At 35.3% G+C, this 21,750-nt stretch overlaps 1 protein-coding gene across 1 annotated transcript in view; it reads left to right on the plus strand.

Annotated features, from left to right (window-relative positions):
• Positions 1-5,456, plus strand: part of LOC134796491 (putative inorganic phosphate cotransporter) — a 38,770-nt gene extending 33,314 nt beyond the window's left edge. Inside the window, exons 4-11 of the mRNA XM_063768683.1 lie at positions 355-424; positions 830-968; positions 1,646-1,869; positions 2,126-2,278; positions 2,698-2,830; positions 3,790-3,911; positions 4,359-4,481; positions 5,286-5,456. Of these exons, the coding sequence (XP_063624753.1) occupies positions 355-424; positions 830-968; positions 1,646-1,869; positions 2,126-2,278; positions 2,698-2,830; positions 3,790-3,911; positions 4,359-4,481; positions 5,286-5,456 (1,135 nt within the window). The remainder of the gene's footprint in view (positions 1-354; positions 425-829; positions 969-1,645; positions 1,870-2,125; positions 2,279-2,697; positions 2,831-3,789; positions 3,912-4,358; positions 4,482-5,285) is intronic.
• Positions 5,457-21,750: the final 16,294 nt, after the last annotated feature.

Consider the following 21,750-nt stretch of genomic DNA (forward strand, 5'->3'; position numbering starts at 1 on the left):
CCTTTTCTCCAAGTTTATGGTCGAGTATGACTTATAGATCCCAGCAGCTTTTTACCTTGGTTATCTAGCTTCATGGAACCTGTTTTAAAAACCTCTAGAGCTTGCTTGCCGTTTTACTAGGCGATATTACAGATAGCATGAGTTATTTGACGAAAATGTACATATTTTAGTTTTTCATCACTTGTAGTCTTGTTCGGTCTGTTTACTTTGTAATTACATGTATCAGGTGGTCTTCTACTGGTTTTCTATGACATTTTTTACATTAAAAATGTTGACTTCTTAATTTGGTTGGGTTATCGGCGGCTGCTAACTTTGGCTGCTAACTTCACACCGGTCTCATTGGTTTGGTACGAGGTATCTCCTCACCGGCGCGTTGATTATAAATGGAGTGGTATCTTTTTGCACACCATGGGCAGCTTATTATGTAAGTTACCATTGTGCATTGGGTTTACTTTCAGTAGTCTATGATGTATCAAAATTAAGCTATCAGGCACCTGATAAAGATAATAAACAGGATTATAATAATTTGTATTTAATTACACGAACGGTTATACCGCGATATGATTTCATTATTTTTACTATAAATTCTGACGACATTTGTTGACACTTTGCTGGGTCGTCAGTCTTTCCGTGACCACAGTTGGTGCAACTCAGCCGTCACGTCGGAATTTAAGGTAAAAAATCATAATTCTGATGGAAGATCAATCTATGAAATAAAATGAAAATAGGCAACCTTTTATGAAAATTCGTTCTATTAGTTAAGGTTCAGACTATTTTTTCAACGTAGTTAATTGTTTAGGTATTGCAATATAATTACATTTTTTTTTAGGAAAATTGGATATTTGTTGTGATTTTGAGGATGATTCAAGGCCTAAGTCAGTCTTGTTTTGTACCGGGTATCCACACGGCTTTCGGAAAATGGGCGCCTTTGCAAGAAAGAGGCAGATTGACCGCATTCGCATTAGGGGGTAAATGCTAATATATTTTCCTTGTATGTATTTTTTATGTAATGTTATAAAACTAGTTATAACCATAATTGGTTATAACGGATGACTCACGCTCAGCATGAAGCTTTATTAACTGTACAGCCGCGCTCACGCTAGACCGGGCCGAGCCCGGGCCGAGGCATTCGACATGTCATTTTATATGACGGCTGATCTGTGATCTCGTGCCCCGGCTCGGTCTCACGTGAGTCATCCTTTATTCATATTGTGTATTACTAACATAGTTGAATTTATATAAATTATCCATGTGACTATTCAAGTTGGCTATCACACAAAAATTAGGCTTAAAAAATATTGTAATGTGACGATTTCGAAACCTTGGATAGGTTTCACTTCACCTTTCCTAACCTACCTACCTATCAGCCACTGACGTCCAATGCTGGATATAGGCCTTCCCCATAAACCGCCACCGGGAGCGATCTCTAGCACACTTCAGCCACCGGCACCCAGCGACGCGTACCTACGAGATCCTCCGTCCGACTAGTTTGTGGGTGGCCGACCCTGCGCTTACCCATCCGTGGCCGCCACTCTAGGACTTTTCTGCCACAGCGGCCTACCTAAATACCTTACCTAAACATAATATAGCAATTATAGCATATTATAATCACTTTTATAACACAGAATTAACTTATAATTTTCAGGCCAGCCATTAGGTATAGTCTTGGGACTACCTATAACAGGCTACATCGCAGCTTCGTCCCTCGGCTGGCCGGGTATATTCCGGTTCTATGGGCTTCTATCGCTGTCAATCGGCGCCGTATTCTGGTTCCTTGTAGCAGATTCACCGGCCCAACATATTCGAATTTCTGTGCTTGAGAGACGGTATATTGAAGAGGTTTTAGGACAAACTGGGACCAAAGGAAAGGTAAAAATAACGCAATGAATATATTTTTTCCCCTCCACCTGAAAATACATCTGTTGCATGATTAGGATAGCAATTGAATCAGAGGATCGAGTAGGTATTTCTGTATGCCCCTTGAATAAATAGATGGATGTTACGAACTGGCCAATACATTTCAAAAAATTTAAATAGTTCTGCCGTGAGAAGTGAAACTTATTGTGGGAGATCAACTTTAATAGCAAGGGAAATACAATAAAAATGATATATTTTTTAATTTTAGAAACCCCTCAAAGTTCCCTGGAAGAATTTGCTTCGGTGCAAGGCACTGTATGCTATAGTGATTGCTCACATGGGCCAGTCCTGGGGTCAGTTGACGTTGTATACAGAGGTTCCAGCCTTTATGGACAAAGTAATGAAGGTCAATATAAAAGCTGTAAGTTGACTGGACCATGATTATTTGATTTTAAGTATGATGTTTTCTACAAATTTTTACCTATTGGGACAGAACTCTTTGTAACAGAATAAGTGATTGATCAGCTTACTACCTAAATGAAACTCATAAGGAAAAAAAGATGATTCTCGCCATTTGAACACTCATATCTTGTAGTAGGAACAAAACATATTTTGTAATTATATTGTAATTAATCTTAATAATATTCTTCTCTTCTTCTTCTTCTTCTTCTCAGCATATTTGCGTCCACTGCTGAACATATGCCTCTTTCATGGATTTCCATGTTGTTCTATATGCGGCGGTTTTAATATGTTATTAGTATATAAATACTCCATTTATGTTCAAGTCTAAGGTTAATGATTTCGAAAACCTTTTCATATCATTCACTTCGTGGTTTTCAGAACGGCCTCCTGACAGCGTTGCCTTTCTTCGTGATGTGGGTGACTAACTTCTTTTTCAGTTGGATTACAGACATGCTCATTTGTAAAAAGTGGTTGACCGTCACCAACACTAGAAAATTGGCTAATACGATAGGTAAGTCCTTCTATAAATTACATGACACATGTCTCAAACTTGATGAATAGGTAACAAGTACCTAGGTAATATATACGGAGTGGCTAAAAAATAATTGCATTCCCGTTGCCGGGGAGGTTTTGGGATTATACTAAGCAACTTTTTTATGGGACCAACCCCGAAATCGCAAAAAAATTTGGCTGTTTCATATGGCTCCTCTACACGATGGGCCAACGCCCGCCAATCCAAGGGACGCAGCCATGCGGTAAAATGAGATAGCAATAAGCCAACCGACACCAATACCCCCTCTACACGTTGTCCCAATATATTGGACCAATAGGTTGGGCCAACGTGTAGAGGAGCCAATACATTTTGGCTGGTCCATTTTCTATGGGAGGGTAGATTTTTTTTCGCGATCTCGGGGTTGGTCCCACAGTAAAAGTTGCTCAGTATAATCCCAAAACCTCCCTGGCAACGGGAATGCAGTTATTTTTTAGCCACCGTGTATACATTTTTTCACGCCTTGTGGAAAACTAGTTTTACCTGGGATTTTTCAATCAAAACTAGTCAAAACTAGGGTTAGGTTAAATTAGAACAGCGGCCCCATAGAAACAAAGTGACTTTTCTACATATCGATAATTCTGTGAAATGAAATTACATGAATAAACGAACTATTTTAAATTTTATTGTTGAAACGTAAATAATCCGATCTAAAATCATTTGCACTAAATAAGGTAAACGTACTAGTGCTCGACATGCTAATGCCCCCCTTGCTGTCACCTGTATTGACAATGACTTAAGTTTCAAAATGACATGTAGGTACTGGGACCGCGTCGAGCACCAGTTAAGTACGTTAACCTTATTCTGTATAAATAAGGATTATTTTACAATACGCAATAACTTGAAAAATATTCTGTGAAACAAAATTTTACAGAAAAATCGACGACAAAAAATGTGAATATCTTTTTTATATTTTACAGGTACTGTCCTTCCCGCTTTTGGACTTATCGCGTTGGCATACGTTAAAAAAGAGATTGTAGTTGTGGAGACTATTCTAGTCCTCACATGCGCTTTGAAGATCGCCTCCCATGTAGGGTGCTATGTAAGTTTACAATTTAGAAAAGAAAACATCAAACTTTAGGCATTTAAAACAAGTGAGGTAGTTTTTGTTCGTTAGTGCACTGCAGTAATTAGCTTAGCTCGCAATAACCATTTTTACGCGGGGTGGAACCGACTCCGAAACGTATATAGTAGACGTGTTTAGTGTTAGAATTTTTCCAATATCCAATCCTCAACAGCGAAGCGATTCTTACTTTAATGTATTATATTTTGTAAAAAAAGTACAGTAACACCAACTCACACAAAAATTAAAAAATAAAATTCGTATACCTATAGACAATACTTCAACGCAGTGGTCAGATATCGTAGTAACTGTCTGTACAATACAGTATGGTACTAAACTTGTTTTAGACACCTATTTTCTCTAAACATTTTACAAGGCGTGGTTGTATGACACTGGGCTCTGAATTCGATATGTAATTTTTGTCAGGTAAACCACCTCGACTTAGCTCCAAACTTCGCTGGCACATTGATGAGTATTAGCAACTTTATGGCTAACGCGTGCTCGTCGTTGGCGCCCGTGATAGCAGGGTTCATACTTGTAGAAGATGTGGTACGTATAATTATATTCTTCTACTGTTTTAATATCATTTAGCTTCCATTTTATAAGGCGTCCGTAGATAGATGTTCACTGGTGGATATTGCCTCTTCCATAAATCTCAACTACCAGTTGTTGTATCATCACGCTCCACGATTTTTGCGCCATTTAGGCTCCTAGTCCTAGCTAAATTGGTTGTTCAATACTTAAGCTATAGCATTTCCAATTTAGCAAGAACCCTAAATGGCATAACAATCCCGTGTGGTCACTGTACATTGTTTTCACCTAACTGCCACTATGTTTATTCCTTCTTTTACTGTGCCCTCTGGTTTACCGTCGCTACTTAAGAACCTCTTCAACTATGTCATTAATAGTCACTATCGAAAAGTTCTTGAGTGGTGAGCATATATTTAAAATATGTACAGGTTGGCCAAAAAATAAGTGCATTCCCGTTGCCAGGGAGGTTTTGGGATTATACTGAGCAACGTTTACTATGGGACCAACCTCGAAATCGCGAAAAAACATTTGGCTGTTTCATACATTTTGGCTGGTCCATTTTTTATGGGAGGGTAAATTTTTTTTCGCGAGTTCGGGGTTGGTATCATAGTAAAAATTGCTCAGTATAATCCCAAAAACTCCCTGGCAGCGGGAATGCACTTATTTTTTGGCCACCGTGTATATATGAGTAACTATAAATTATTTTTTTATAAGTATAGAAATGGTTACCTAGAAGTATATATTCCAATTCAAAGAAATATTACTAAATTATAAATTAATATTAATATCATGTGTCATCATTCATAAATTCTTCTATTTCAGACGAGTGAATTTCTCTGGAGGAAGGTGTTTTTCATAGCGGCTGGGTTTTATTTAGTATCAGATTTAGTTTACGTTATCATTGGCTCAGGCGAGCTACAAACGTGGAATTACCCTCAAGAAGCAACGAGGCACACAGACAAGTGTGAACAAAAGCCAATGTTACAAAATTAATGTAGACATAAATATTTTATCAGTTTTCTAATTGTAAGCTAACCGTTTCGGGTCCAAAATCTTTTTTACTAAGTACTAGTTTGGCACGATGACCCAAAATGTGTCTTGGCTTCCAAAAATCTTTTCAAATTAGGCCAATTGATTGAGGACTTTTATGAAAATATTTTTTTGGATTTACCTGTTAAAAATCGGTTTTAAACAATAAACACATTGGAAGCCAGCTACTAGTCTCTCATATTTATCCACCTGATCGCCTTTTACTCCCCTGCCCTGAAGGCCGATTATACTTATAATTTAACAATTTGTTAGGATTTTTAGGGTTCCGTACCTCAAAAGGAAAAAACGGAACCCGTATAGGATCACTCGTGCGTCTGTCTGTCCGTCTGTCACAGCCTATTTTCTCGGAAACTACTGGACCAATTAAGTTGAAATTTGGTACACATATGTAAATTAGTGACCCAAAGATGGACATATATATATTTTTTTAAAGTTATTTAAGAAAATACTCAAAAAATGACCATTCCCCCCCCCCTTTTTCTCCGAAACTACTGGGTCTAAAATTAAAAAAAAAATACACAGAATAGTTCTTTACCTATACATGACAGGAAAACCTATTAGAAATGTGCAGTCAAGCGTGAGTCGGACTTATGTACGGAACCCTAGAAACGCGAGACCGACTCGCACTTGGCCGGTTTTTTATCTTGTTTTGACACGGCATGTTTGAGAGAGTGAGCCGCCTCCGAATCAAAACAAGATTAAAACCTTAACAAATCAGAATCAGAAATCAGAATCAGCGTCCTGATTACCTATTAATTATGTAAACTGGTATAATAAAATAAAGTTGTTGTATTGTTTTCGTTCTGTTAAGTTTCCTGAAGACGCCCGCCGTTCCAATTGTGGCGTTAATCGGAAATAATTCTATAGCTTTTTATTTCTAGAGTACTACTTAATATTGTCTGTATTATTATGCTATCAGGATTTTAATCATATTTTTTTAAGAAGGAAATATTTTATTTAAAAGAATTTAATTACATAGGCAAAACAAAATTAGAATTATGTAATTTAAAATTAAATAAATTAGTACCTATAAATACAAAATATAAATTAAATTAACCTATAAAGAACCCAATCATTAAAAAAATGCCTCGTCCAACAGTTCGGCCTGCGGCATGGACCCCATTACACTGGCGGTGTTACCTCTCTGTACCGCTAGGGCGATATAATTTTTATAAATTGTGATAAGTATAATTCTGCACATTTTCTTACTAAAATGTTATAAAGTAGAGCAGCAGATAAAACAGAAACACATTTATAATAATTGAAGGCCATTTAAATAAGCAATGTTTGCGCAGTTGTCGCATTAATTAAAATATTTAAAGCATAATTATTATGACGCCAATAATATAACAGGTACAAGTAGTCACGGTTCTTTTTTTCTTATCAGACACTTATACACCATGTATTTGTTACCAAGATTCCGAGCAACAATATTGAGCTCGCTGAGCAAGTAAATTGTAGCACATTTTTAAATAATAAACGGCCCCCTAGCCTAGTTGGTAGTGACCTAGTGACCCTGCCTATGAAGCCTGGTAGTAGGTTTCGAATTCCGGTAAATTGTTTGTGTGTTCATGAATATATTGTTAAATTGTGGGTGATCACTAAGTAGTTTTTATAAAAGTGTTTATATGTGAGTATTTATATAGATGTGTCTTATACGATTCGTGTAAGGTTGTGTCATAATATTTATTAATTATAAATTTAAGTATGACGGTACATTTTTTTTTAAACACAATTTTCCATTATTATTTTTTTTATATCTCAGAAGTTAACTAACGAAAACATAGGAGTTTAGGATTATGATTAACTTATATTATTGCTTTAGAAATCAGACTCTGCCTTGAAACCGAATGATATAATAAAGGAATATTTTAATTTTAATGTGTCTATTCAAGACCGCCTTTCATGTTGGCTGTTATGTAAGTTACTTTTAATTTATTGTTTATATATCCCATATTAAAGAAATAGTTTCATTACACAGAACCGGACTTTTGATTATTTTTGGCGTACATACAAACACTAACTATGGCTAATTGTTAGATAATAAAATAGAGTATAATTTCTAAAAAGTTATTTAAACTGAAACAATACTTTAAAAAAAATACATCTTACCAATATTTAATTATTTCAGTATGTAGGTTATTTTCTTACACGTAAATTAACTTTGAAACTCCTGCAGACCTTATTATTAACGGTTCTGCAGTCAACCCCCTGTATGATACGATCTCTATTTGGAGGGTTTTTGTATGGAACCCTAATTAACGCAGCCGAGTGTGAACAGATTGCGTTATCTCTAAATGTCAAGAACTTGTGATGAGGATGGTATAGGTTAAGGATAATTTATGGAACATGAGAGAAAAAGTAATTTAAGCGGTTCCTTTTTTTACGTCACCTTCGCTTCCAGGCTGACCATTTATAATGATAATTTTATTCTATTGAAACACTTCGGAAATTTAACCCAGAAATGCCGTAGACCCGCTGAGATTGCAGCGAATTTATTGCGGGGTCCACCTCCAAATAGGGATAAGACTATAGAAAACTAAGTGATTGTTAACGAATGTTATACCTAACTACGAGTATTATAATAGATTTAGATTATTTAGACCCTTTCAAATGAACGACGGAGTGCTACCTATTCAATATTGCATTGCTAGAGATAAGATCGATTTTTTATAGCTATTCGTTCATTTTGTTTAATAAATTCAAAGTGACAAAGGTTCATGCAAACACCATTAAATTTAAAGGTTTAAATATTAGGAAATTAGCAGCATTAAACCATTTAATATTACTTGAACTAAAGTTCGTTTTTTTAGCATTAGAAAGAACTTGAAAGAAGGTAAGCGATCTTGACATGTCTTTTAATTGAAAAACGCGTTTTAAAAATCAATAACTATTACTTATGAAAGCAGATGAACATAAATGATCGAATTAGATTCATCATTGTTACATATTTGCCGTAACTTATTTTTAAAATGTGTTTTTTAATTAAAAGACACATCAAGATTGTTTACCTTATTTCTAATGCTAAAAAAAACGAATTATAGAATATCTTATTGTGACTTGATATTGTGATAGCTATAACTTAACATACAGCTTTGACAGGTAAACCTTTAAAAATATAAACATACAAACATACACCTTTTAAAAATATAAACGAGCAATCAGCAGAATTTTACCTATCGTAACAATAATGAATAGAAAACTAGGGTCTATTACTGTATTGATTAATTTTTTTGATATAATTAAATTTATCGCTTTACTTATTTTGGCAGGTAAACCACCTCGATTTAGCTCCGAATTTTGCTGGTACGATTATGAGATCAGCAACTTTGTAGCTAATTTATGCAGCTCTCTGCCGCCAGTGGTCGCAGGATTTATACTTAATTATAACTTACTTACTTACTAGTTTGGCGCGATGATCCAAAATTAGTCTTGGCCTCCACCACAAGAGCCTCCATAATTATAACTGTCAACTTATTTTAAATTTAGTAGAGCTAGACTACTATTGTAGGTGAAAGCGATGGACTGAATACTGGGCTATGAGGTATACATAAAACCGGACGCCTGCCTACTGAAATGGTACACAATTTTATTCCCGGCAGACGATGAGACGATGACATATGGGTCAATTTTCAAATAGGCATTTTTTGCTGTCCCACGGCTATAACTCGAAGTCCATAGGACTAAAAGACTGGGTATGTATATATTTTCATCAAATGTATTGTAAACTTTAAATATAATGTACAACTGTACCTTAAATATTATTTGTTTCTGACAAAATCACATTTGAAGTTCAAAAAACGGCGAAATTTGCCGTTTTTTGCGTGTCCCAGTGGCGGCACACACCCAATAAAAAAATCATAACTTTGGATGTAGGCAACATATTATTATGAATAACTTTATATTTTTATAAAGAGCATTTTCTAGAGAATAGATTTCGATAAATTAATGCGTTATTTAATAAAACAAAGGGAAGCCTTTTTATCGTTGTCCCGCGCGGCACTTGTTTTGTTATGACCTAATGATACCCCCCAAAATTTTCTTTGTCTATTGAATAACGGTTAAATTAAATTTACGACGCAATAGTGCGGTTAGTTGGGCGTCGATCAACATCAAATGTGGACGTGGAAGCAGTTTTATTTATATAAAAAGGGGCAAGAATCTCTTTCGATATATTTTGGTACAACTACAACGACATTTGTATGGACGCTTAATATGTTGGTATACAGTCGCAATAAAAATGTGTATTTTACAATAATAGTTACAAATACAGTGTTCAAATATATCGTAAAATAAATAAGTGAATCGGTTATATTGTGTAGGAAATTTCGCAAAAAAATATTATTGGCAACATTTGTATGGCGACATTTGTACGGCTATTTTGACCATATAAATGTCGATTGTGGTATACAAATGTATACCACAATCGCTATACTGCCATACAATGTCGAAAAAATGCCATATACATGTCAAAAGCTCCTTACAAATGGCTAAATAGTGCCATACAAATGTCGATATTTAAACGTCCATATCTAGCTAACTATAAAAAGTAGAGCCTCGTACAGTATATTTTTTGTTGTTAAAAACCCTTTCTAAATCGATGATTATAAATCTGATATTCCAAAAAAAAAAATATTGCCATACAAATGTCGAAAAACACCCTCTTCAAAAATTTACCCAATTATGGACTCAGAAGATGGGCCCCCACAAAAAGCGATATCTAGGATGGCTCAAGGGAAACACCGGTGTGAGAGCTGATGTTAGAGAGGTGTCACTGGACTTTAAACATATTACTAACTCTCCACTTATGTTTATTACACATCCACCCTCAAGAACATAGCTCTCGCGGCTCCAGTCTGGGCGGCTGGCTAAGGTAATCAGAGGCAGGGGGCACTGCACCACCCACCTCTTGCGGGTGATAGAACTCCCCAGGAGCAGTCAGGTACGTGGGGTCGCTACTCCCCAACAGCTCGCCACAAGCTGCCCTGCGTTGACTAGTTGCACTGGCAAAACCAGCAGACGATGGGATCGTCACATTCCCACGCCAAATAATATAATTATTAATCTTAGCCGCAATGCAAATAACTGAAATAAACAATGATATCTAAAGTACGTCTCAGTTAAGTCTGCAGCAAATTAGAGCGACATCATTTTATCAAATACCAATATATTTATATAATTATTACTACTTAAATCTATTGCAGACTAGTGAACTGCTTTGGCGGATAGTGTTTTTGCTAGCCGCCGGACTATACTTGGTAACTGATCTGGTTTACGTCGTGATTGGCTCGGCCGAGTTACAGAAGTGGAATAACCCGGAACAATATAGGAGAGAAAATACAGAAAACGGTGAGCAAACACCAATAAAAATAATATATATATATAAAGCTAAGCTGTTTATACATTATTTGTTTTATTCCATTAAAGTATTTGATATACCGGATATCGGCCATGACTGTCTGAATATTCTCTCACATTCCAAAAAAGTTACGGATTGTTCAGTAGTCGGTTACCGTAGTAGGTACGGATGTCATCGGGTAAAATTTCCATCGTGAAAAACGTTGTATCCCTCTTTCCACGTCACTTTTTTTAATGCTCCGGGGTATTGAATGACTATTCAGACGTCGCTCACAAAAAAAATAACAACGCAAAATTTCCTCGGTAACTTGTTAGTGTCAGAGATTTTCTCGTATTTTTATTTTTTAACCGACGAAAAAAACGAAGGCGGTTCTCAAGTCGACGCGTATTTTTTTTTATGTATGACCACGCATAACTTTTTACAGAGTAGTTCAATTTTGATTTCATTATGATTTGGTAATTGCATTTATTAAATGACTTGAATATTTTTTTATGTTTTATAGTAAAATACGGTCCCGACATGGGCTAAGTTACCTTTTCCATTAATGATTATGTATGCTAACTCATGTTTTGTGTGATATATTTTTCCGAAGAAAATAAAGAAAGTGTTTTAGACTACTTTTAAGTTATTTTGCTTTTACTTTTAAGTTATGTTAAAGGGCAAAGTTTTATACTTTAACGGTACTTGTTTTTTGGTTTAGTTACCTATCTGAGCAGACGGGCGGACAACGGAGGCTTTGTTCAGTTTGGTTAAGAACCTTAAAAAGGTTAAACATGTACAGGTAGGTTTATACCTAATTTTATAATGACTATAAGTAGGTAATAAATAAAGTACACGCTAATTTAATTTGATGAACATATATACTTTAAGAATTTCAGTTTTCTTACATAATATTAATACATTCATAGGTATATAAAAATGTGATGTTTATCACAGCCGTCGTAAATTCAACAAATTGTTTGGAAAAACTAAAGAAGCTTTGCGGTACTTTTAAGCTTAATTGGATTCCTCTTCATACTTACTGGTATCGGGATTGCCTGGTACAAAGACCAATGTGTACAGAATGTAATGTGCGTCATTTTGTTGTTAGTCGTATTTTGTTTTTAACATTCCGTAAAAAAAGGTACCAAGAAAACTGTGCTATGTACAATCACCACACGGGATTGTTATGCCATTTGTTCATGCTCAATTGGAAATTCTATAGCGTATGTATTGAACAACCAATTTAGCTATGACCCTAAAGGGCACAACAATCGCGGAGCGTGATGGTACATAATATATTTAATCAGTAAAAGATAGAACGTCAATTGTATAATATTAAAAAGTTAATATGAAAAAAGTTAAATGTGAGTTAATATATTATGTATTAAAAAGTTACCTTAAATAGCACACTTAAATACTGGAAAATCCTCCAGCAGAAATGTTGAATTTAATATGGGTACCTATTATAATTCCCCGATCGACCGATTAATAAATTATGATTCCCCGATCAATTTTTAGCAGCTTATCTTTTCGCAAACACGTGATTCTGAAAACTCGAAGAATTATTAAGGCACCTTTTAATACAAATATCTAAACGCAAAAATGTACAAAGGATATGTCGCGTCTTCATGAATGTTATCACGTCGTTAGAAGAATGCCATTTTATCATCTGTGGACACTCTTCGAGTCCTTTTAGTTCTTATTGTTAATGTTCCTAATCGGATCCAATTCCACTCAATATCTAATAGCTTTAAGAAATAATGCCTTGGACAGCTAATAGCTATGTGACTTATAAAAATTCACTGAAAAGGTAATATTTCTCATAAATATTTACTGGAACGGAGCATGTTAAGTATTTAAGAGAAATACTTATTGAATCGACTAATAAATAAGTATTTTTATTGTTTGTACCTACGTTAGTGCTTTTTATCTCGCTGAGATGTTCGTTAGACATTCGAGCATAGCGTGACGAACGTACGCGTTTGCGTTAAGTCTTATCTTGTGTGGGATTTTAAACAGCTCACGCGTTTTGAAAACCTGAAAGACCATACAAAATGAGGGGCGTTTTCTAAAATAAATATTGAAAACCTGTTTCAAATCTGGACGTTCTTGGGCTCATTCTACTCAGAATCGACAGCATTCTCCATCCCACCATTAAAAAAAGATGTCCCAAAATGTCCATTCCATTATGTCACGTTTTAGTATGAAAAAAAAATTCACTTGTATGTGCGTGACGTAGTGGAACGTACAATTTTCATACAATTTTTTGGGACATTTTATTTTATCATCAGAATTGAATATGCTAGTGATTCTGAGTTGAAAGAACCCAAAAAACACCAGGATCTGTGAGAATCAGGTTTTCGATATTTATTTTAGAAAACGCCCGACAACGCAAACGCGTACGTCACGTCGATATTTCGACGCAGTTACATGAAACAATACAAAAGGTTATCACGGTCGATATAAGTCACAGATATATATTGATAAATTACTTTAATGGACTAAGTCATAATTAATTTTGAGTGTAGCGCAGTGATCTATCATGATCTAGCCGCGTTGTACAATCATCATTACTAGGCCATCAATCTGTTTAACGACGGAGTTATCCATCATGATGGCTGCCGAAAAACAGGTCAAGTCTGCTGGCTGGGCAGGTCAAGTTCTGGAAAACAGATTAGACACAACATTCAGAGTTGTATTACCTGCATTCTGAATTGAGATCAAACTGATTAACTTTCGTGTCCGGGAGGTTTTAAACTTTTTAATTAAAATGATGACGTCGCGAACCAAAGAAAAATAACCAGGATATTAAGCTTATATTAGTTTGTCAAAAATGAACATTCACCATTTGGTTAATGGGAGCTGCGGGCGCAGCACGGTTCCATTTTTATCGCCTGTCACTATGCGCGTCCCTTTCGCACTTACATACTTGTTAGAACGTGTCAGGCATGGTGACAAACGATAAAAATGCGACCATGCTACGCCGTCAGAATTCAATGTCTAGATAGAGCAAGATTAGACTTATCCTGATCTTCAATCTGACGCGACGTGACCCTCATGCAAAAACGACATTTTCACAAGCCTAATACTTAATAAAGTGAACGATAATTTTTAAACACGAAATATAATTTGTGTATCTTTATCAATAAATTTATTTATTTTGGTGGAATCCTAGTTTTGATAATGGTAAATAATTATAACTAAAAATATTGTAAAAATAAAAACGTCAGATATCTTTAAAATATATAGACGATAGTGTGAAATGGCGAGATATTTACTCATGTTCGTGAAATACCTTCCTTCCCTTTCGGTAGAACGGACAAACTTGATTGACCCTGGAGACCTTATCTAATTGTGGTGACGCCAATTAGTTGGGTTCAATTGAAATTGAAATATTTATTGCAGACCGTGGTCCATAATGTGTTAAGTACAGGTACAATTAATATTTACATACTATATTTAAATTATGATTAGTTATTGCATAGGACACAAAACAAAACAAAACAAAAATCAATAAATGCCACCAAAATAATATTTTATTTTCCCTAGGTACCGTCAAATAATTTAATTTCAGTAGCGTTTCGTACCTTGTCACAGTGACCGTCAATATGAAAGTCGCTAGGGACCTCATACCATTGTTACTGTGACAAGATATGAAATGGTATTGAAATTTAATTCATTGACCGTATTGTTTGTTGAATTTAAAAAATAAACTCGCAGGAACTATTTTAATTAGCACGTGAACATTTTTTTTGTATAATCGTGAACGTGAAATTAGGATATTGTTATTAAAGATTAATAACAAGCAATGTCCTAGCCCTCTTGCGAGTGAGAGGAGGCCTGTTCCCAGCAGTGGGACGTATATAGGCTGAATGATGATGATGATGATGATGAATGTCCTAACGTTGACGTTGACGTAGGACGTTTAACGTCCTAAAAACGTTGACCCGCCTAGGGTCTTAAATATTCGTGAAACAATCTCGTCTTTTAAAGTTAAATATTGTTGCTATTTACATGACATAACTGACAATCATGATGTTGTAAACATATATTGTCCGTTATATATATTTATGTTTTTATAACCACAGTTTCTATCAGTAATTTTTCGGAGACAAATTTCAACATCAAAAATGCGTATCTCATCTTCACTCAACGATTTCCGCAGACGTAGCTCCGTGTACGCAATTTCAGTGGGTAGAATTTTAAGCACATTAAAAGGCTGAGCTTGCTTTATGAGAACCCTTCGCTGTGTCGACTACATACGTCAGAAAAGAACAACTAATGGATTATAAAATTCTGATATTTATATGACAAAAGTAACAGAGTGAGGGGTAACCCTACACATAAATTATAGGTGGTATTAGCAGAGAAAAATGTCCTTCTGCATTACGCTTAACCCTTAATCAAATAACGGGAAATTATTTCCCACTTCATTCTAATTTACGAAATATTTTTTATCTTTTTAATGGCAGCACTCAGAGATACCAACCATACAGATTTAAAATCTTAGTAGAATTTTAAATTTGAAAAATGGCAACACTTTTCTAATGGCCGCCATTTGTGACCATACGTCTAAGTCAATGTCAGTTGTCGTGATTTTTTTTGCAATAACAACAGTTTTTTTAGTGTTTTGAGATTAAGTGCGAAAAAAAATCTGGTAAGTGCATACGATGAATACTATCATAAACTAGACTTATTTTCCCTGTGTTTTGCTTGAAAAGAATTGTTATAAAGGATATGATTTAGCCAAGAATTTTAGGTTTTAGTAAGTGGGAAATTATTTCCCATTGTTTGTACCTGAACTTACGATTTACAAAAAAAATGGTAGGTTTTATCAAGTGGGGAATTATTTCCCAGTGTTTGTTCTCCACCTAAATTTTAATTTGTTTCCATATACTTATAAAAATATATGCCCGTTTGTCTGTTACACATAAAATCTGTGCGTTCTTTTTGTCTTCTTTTTTCTTTTATTTATTTCTTTGACTTTTGAAGATAACGTTAAAAAATCATACTTGAATTCCAAGCAAAGTCGGGGGGAGCTACTAACTAGTAAAAAGTTCTTTACCGTATCGGACAATGGGAAACTATTTCCCACTTCATTCAAAGTTTTGCTATTCCGTAACGGATAACGGGAAATTATTTCCCACCGCAAAACCCCCCTTTTCTCCCCACTTAAATATTTTTTATATATGTTTTCATAATCTACGCACCCAAATCACCTAAAAACCATTCTTAGTTTTAAAAAATCTCATTAAAAGTGTTCCGTTTGATTAAGGGTTAATACCCCCAATTATGTCTTCATACAATAAACTTGTACCTATATAATATTATATCGAAGACGTTCTTAGGTATACCTCTGGCGATTAATGTATGGAAACAATGTCAACCGTAGGTCCCTTTTCTTGCACGTGGTCGAATGCTGATAGCGACCCTGCGGCACCCTATCTAAAGCGGAGTTGGCACTCGTTGGTGGTTTTAGACGGTAGTCCTCCACTGGTTAGTCCGTCATCCCCCTGGTCCCCCCGGACCAGGTGGCATGCGTAAACGCATTTCCCCAACGTAAAAAAAAAAGGTCCCTTTTCTTGCTATGAGAATTGATAGAGTTAGACCAAAAAATGTCTGCAGCGATTTTGATAGCCCACGCAGTGCAAGTGTTATTTACAAGTCATAATTTCATAGAAGTTTGACGTTTAAAATGACACTTGCACTGCGTGGGTTATCAAAATCGCTGCAGACTTTTCTCGGTCTGACTCTAAGCGCTTGCAATTTTAAGAAGTAGAACTTAACAATTTTACATGATGGTCATAGAAATATATATAATAATATGTAACAGACATTTTTGATAACATATTTATGGTAACTTTCAAGAATGAGGGTCATATTTTATTAATTTTATAAAAAAGAGATTCCGGCACTTGGCTTACACTTGGTTAGTGCTTATACTTTATATCTTTAGGTATTTAAATAAAAGTAAACAAAATCTACCCTCCAATGGCTCTTTAAGCCGGTTGCGGGTAGATGAGAACATAATGTAGGTTAAAGACAGGTCGTTCAGTGACAGATCCAGGAAGTTTTGTATGTGGTTGGTTAACCAATAAATGTTATAACTACCCGAAAATTTTTGGTGCCATACAATAAAATGATACTACGATTAAAACTTTAAAACGATATATATCTCAACAGTATACATCCATGGGACACTGCCCATACTAAAGTGCCCATTCTCCTTTGTTTGTTTACTATTAGGTATTTAAATACCTAAAGATACAGAATATACAAGTAGGTAGCTTTAGCCCGTGTCACAGTACACTAAGAACAGTAGTGAATCTAAGGCCGCTCGGCAAGTTATTTGCCTACTCTTGCGTTGGCGCTTAGGGTTGTCACTTTTATTTTTAGTTAAATATTATTTGCGTATTATGAGTAGGACTACGTTTCTATTTATTATAATATAATGAAATGTTCTATCAATTCATAAATTAAGTATAAATAAAACGCTTTTTAAATATTTACATTAGGAAATGGCATTTATTAAAAAAAATATAAATTCAATACAGAAAAAAAATCCTCCGGTTTCTGCATGTTCGGAACGCTTTATTGTTAGCGGTTAAAGTAAAGTAAATTCTCATCCTTACGTATAACTTTAGTAAAAAGGTTTTAGGGAAGCATAGGCAAGTAGGTATTATGAAGAATGACAAGTCCGGGTTTGAGGAGTCGTTATTGAGACACTAAAATTTTTTTTTCTACTCGTCGACTGTAATTTTTGAATTAACATTTCTTATACCAAACTGCAAATGGGTATTTTTAATGTATGAGCTCCCAACTCAACTATAATATTCATTTCGATACAGTTTAGTCAACTATAATGAAATTGACCAATCACAGCTCGCCGCGGTCAAGAGGACGAAATAAAACCATAGCTCAAATTAATTATTAATTTTAGTTTGTATAGTAGAAACAATTGGTTCATAAGTCAGAAACGCGCATGTGACACCCTTAATATAGCAACATCCATAGACTACGAAAACCACTTAGTGTTGCTTATTAGTCTCCATAGGCTACGGTGGCAAAAATCGAGAAAACAACTGTCTAAAAATTTAATTTAGCGCGGAGCAAGTACCAGGGCCTCATGAGTTACGAGAAGGTGTCGTTGACTAACGCGCCGGGCGCGGCGGCCGAGGCGCGTACCAGTATGAAGGTATCGCGGTTGCTCGCGTATCTTACAATTAACTGTATACTTTTGGTTTGGTTCGTTTGTATGATTCTACTAGTTTAAAGTATTATTTTTGTTGATTCGTAGAAAAAGTATTGTAACAATATTGATATAATCAAGCTTTTGAATCTCGTACCTTACTTATACTATTGTCTCTGTTCGAAGTCATGATCAAAAAAATTAAGGCCTACTGTCAGAGCAGACAAATGCGAGCGGGCGGGCAGCGTACTCGAATGCGCGCGATCACAGTCGCGGTACAGCCCACACTGCCGCCACCGTATTCCCCCGTATATTATGCTAATGTGTGCGTGGCAGCGCGTGCGTACAGGGCGCCCGGTGCGCACGCACACATTCAAGCCGGCAGCGGCTCATTTCTATGAAGATTCACTACTGTTCTTGTACTGTGCCCGTGTGTACCAATTCTTCCAGAAAAACTAGAGGATGCAAACAAAAAGCCACACCAATAAAATTGATTAAATGCCCGCCGAAAACAACTCAATTCAACACTTGGCTACACTTTTATAAAGTCTACATTTGTTCGTTTTCACAAAGGGCATGTAATTAGGATGTTTATGTTGTTTTTAAGAAGGATGTAAGGTTATCCTAGACGGATAAAAAGATTCTTTGCGATGTAAACATTTATATACCGGATCGAACATGTGAAAGTTTCTGTAGCCGCGTATTATTTAAATACCGTAAAACGGGGTGAGTAGGTTTCGCGGGGAGAAAAGGTTTGAGGGGTTATGAATAGGGAGAGAAGGTTTGAGAGGGGGGTGAGAAGGGATTTTAAGGCTACTGCTACAAAAATAATGTATTCCAATTTAAAATGGAGCTATAGTAATACGCATAATAAAAAAAATCGATCCAACAATCTTCCAAAATCACCTTTGTATGAAAACCCCTCTCACCCCAAATACGAGGCACTACGGGGTGAGGTGGGTGTTCCTCTTTATCGTCAAAGTTATGAAATGGAACTACCCAAAATAAAATACAAACTAAAATACAAACGTCCGGAACACTTATTATATACACCATTCATTTTCATATGTAAAAATAAAATGTTATCGAGGTTTGAATTTCAGTTTTGACCCTACTCACCCCATTTTACGGTACCAGCATATTAGCCGGGTCCACACAGAGCGAGCATACGCGCGAGGCAATTTCCTCGCGCGTATTATGCTCGCTCTGTGTGGACCATCAGGCTATTAGCGTACCTTTGCAGGATGCACAAATCGTAACCCAACCTCCTATCTGCTTCTGTTTCCGTCGGCCTATGTTTATCACATGGTTGTAACTTCAGAATAGCGCAGTATTACGACGTAATATCATCACTGCGAAATAAATCTACCTACTTTCAATAAGAAGTCAATATTAGCACAATATTCTTTCAATCTATCTTCCACACTGACAGTACTGACGCAATACATAAAGACAGCTATCAATTAAAGACGAACAATTTAGGAATTCGATATTCTATTGTTTGACTTGTTTTGGCTTGACTTAGTGCATGACAATGTTCAATGAAATGCGAAAATATTATTGGGATATTTTGAGGCAAATGAGGCAAGTGTATTTTTAACTAACTTATTTAAGTTAGAACAATTATTGTTCTAACTTAAATAAGTTAGGTATTATACCGGTACCTACAGTACTATCCTCTCAGTTACAGTTATAGGTCAAAATAAATCAAACAAAAAGAACCCCATATATGCAATATTTCTAAACAAAATACTTACCTGACGAACGCGTATTACAAACAACTACGTTACCTATTGATTTCTCAAATGTATTTATATTAAGTTTATGATAGAGGGACAGACGGACAAGATGAAGTTTATTAATAGGGTTTGGATTATAAGTAGGTATTATCATTTAAAACTTTCGCATTTTGAATACATAATAAATCCTAATGTCATCGGGAACATCGCGAATTTATTTTGTTAACATTATTTCCGACCTTACAAAGCAGAGGTTCCTTACACTGGTCTTTCATTAATTCTTTTAAAATTATGGCTTTAGTTCAGTTGGACCATTTCGCCAGTAGCAAGGTATTGGGAGCTTTACAGTTATGTAGTACATTTAATTACAAGACAGTGTATGGTCATTTTATTAGCTCTTGTAAAGTGATAGCTGGACTTTACATATAGCACGTACCGGCCGTTGACTCCACAATTGTGGTTAAAAGCGTTTCAAGATTAATTCTCCATTCACTGCACACTACTTTACTATATTATTATAATTAACTATCGATATTACATTAACTTAACTTTAAACAATATTAATGAGCAAAAAACAAATCGGCGATAGGGGCCATTTTTTTTACTGTAGGCTTTTTAAGTTTTATTATGTTTGTTTATTTCTTTCTTTGTTTTTATGAATAAATAAAATTTAAACGTGAAAAACAAAGGAATTAATCACGAGGCGTGACTATCAACATGGCGCTCGAACCGAAAGTCCTACACTGGTCTTGTTCGCGGATAACTGATGTCCCAACAAAATGTCAAAACAGTCACAAACAAAACTACTGTAACATAACATGTGTCATAATGTCAGAAATAAAGGTAACAAAATAAATTGGAGCGGTGCGATAAAATTATAATTAAGTAAGTATATAGGATTTAAATTTTTACCCTACGGGTCTGTAATTATCAAAAAACGCGACTACGCAGGTACGTAATTGTTATACGACCATAAACTTTCAAAACACATTTTTTATAGGACGGAAAAAAGTTTTCACCCACATTGTGTTTTTTATACATCAAGCCATTATTAATAAAAAAATCCGAGAGATACAAAGTTTTAATCTGGATAAATTATATTCCATAATAAAAACACCGGAGCTACAGCGATTAAACACAAACGTGTTATTTATTAAAATGTCAACTTTAACAATGGCGTCGGTTCTTGTTTTAAAGTGAAATCCTTTTTGTTTCTCAGGTGAAATAAGTGTTTCCAATTTAAATTCGGTACATGCGAGTGACATGTTTTTTTTTATTCTGCCATAGGTTTGATTACTGCAGTGTACTCGTAGTTGAGTTACGCCAAGACTTTTTATTTGATATACTATGTCATGTTTTCGGATCGGACTAGATGGAATGGCCTATACTAGAGCGATGGTAAAGGGCGTACTTAGTTATCATTGGCTAGTAACATCACCTGGCCACTCTGGTTGCATCGGTAAAATAATTCTGAAGATAGAAACACTCGAGCGGTTTCATTTAGGTCGGTTTAATTTTTATTTTTCCTGTTATTCAGCGGCAGTTTTTGATTGGAATTGCTGCCGCAGGTCTAGGCCTCTTTAATAGGGTATTTTCCTATTAGTCAAATCAGTTACTTTTTTAGAACTGTTTAAACGCTTTGCTAATATGGAATTTATATGAAACATTACATCGTGACGTCACGGTCAACTCACCTACTTTTTATATTTCTATCCCATTTATTAAATAGAACTTGTGTTTAAAAATGACTCCTATCTGTGTTTTTCTAATAATTATTTGGTGCTTTATTTCATGCATGATGTAAAATAATTTATTTTAAATACAGTATAATACCCTATTTGTTCACTGTATCACAGTTAAAACGTGTCTTAATATAACCATTTGTCAATTTCCTTTAACAAAAAGTACTTAAAAGATAAAGCTCGAAGGTAAGGTAACAGTTAAAATTGAACTACGTAGTTTCCTGCT

Source organism: Cydia splendana, chromosome 13 (assembly GCF_910591565.1).
Source record: "Cydia splendana chromosome 13, ilCydSple1.2, whole genome shotgun sequence".
In the NCBI taxonomy this organism is placed as follows: Eukaryota; Metazoa; Arthropoda; class Insecta; order Lepidoptera; family Tortricidae; genus Cydia; species Cydia splendana.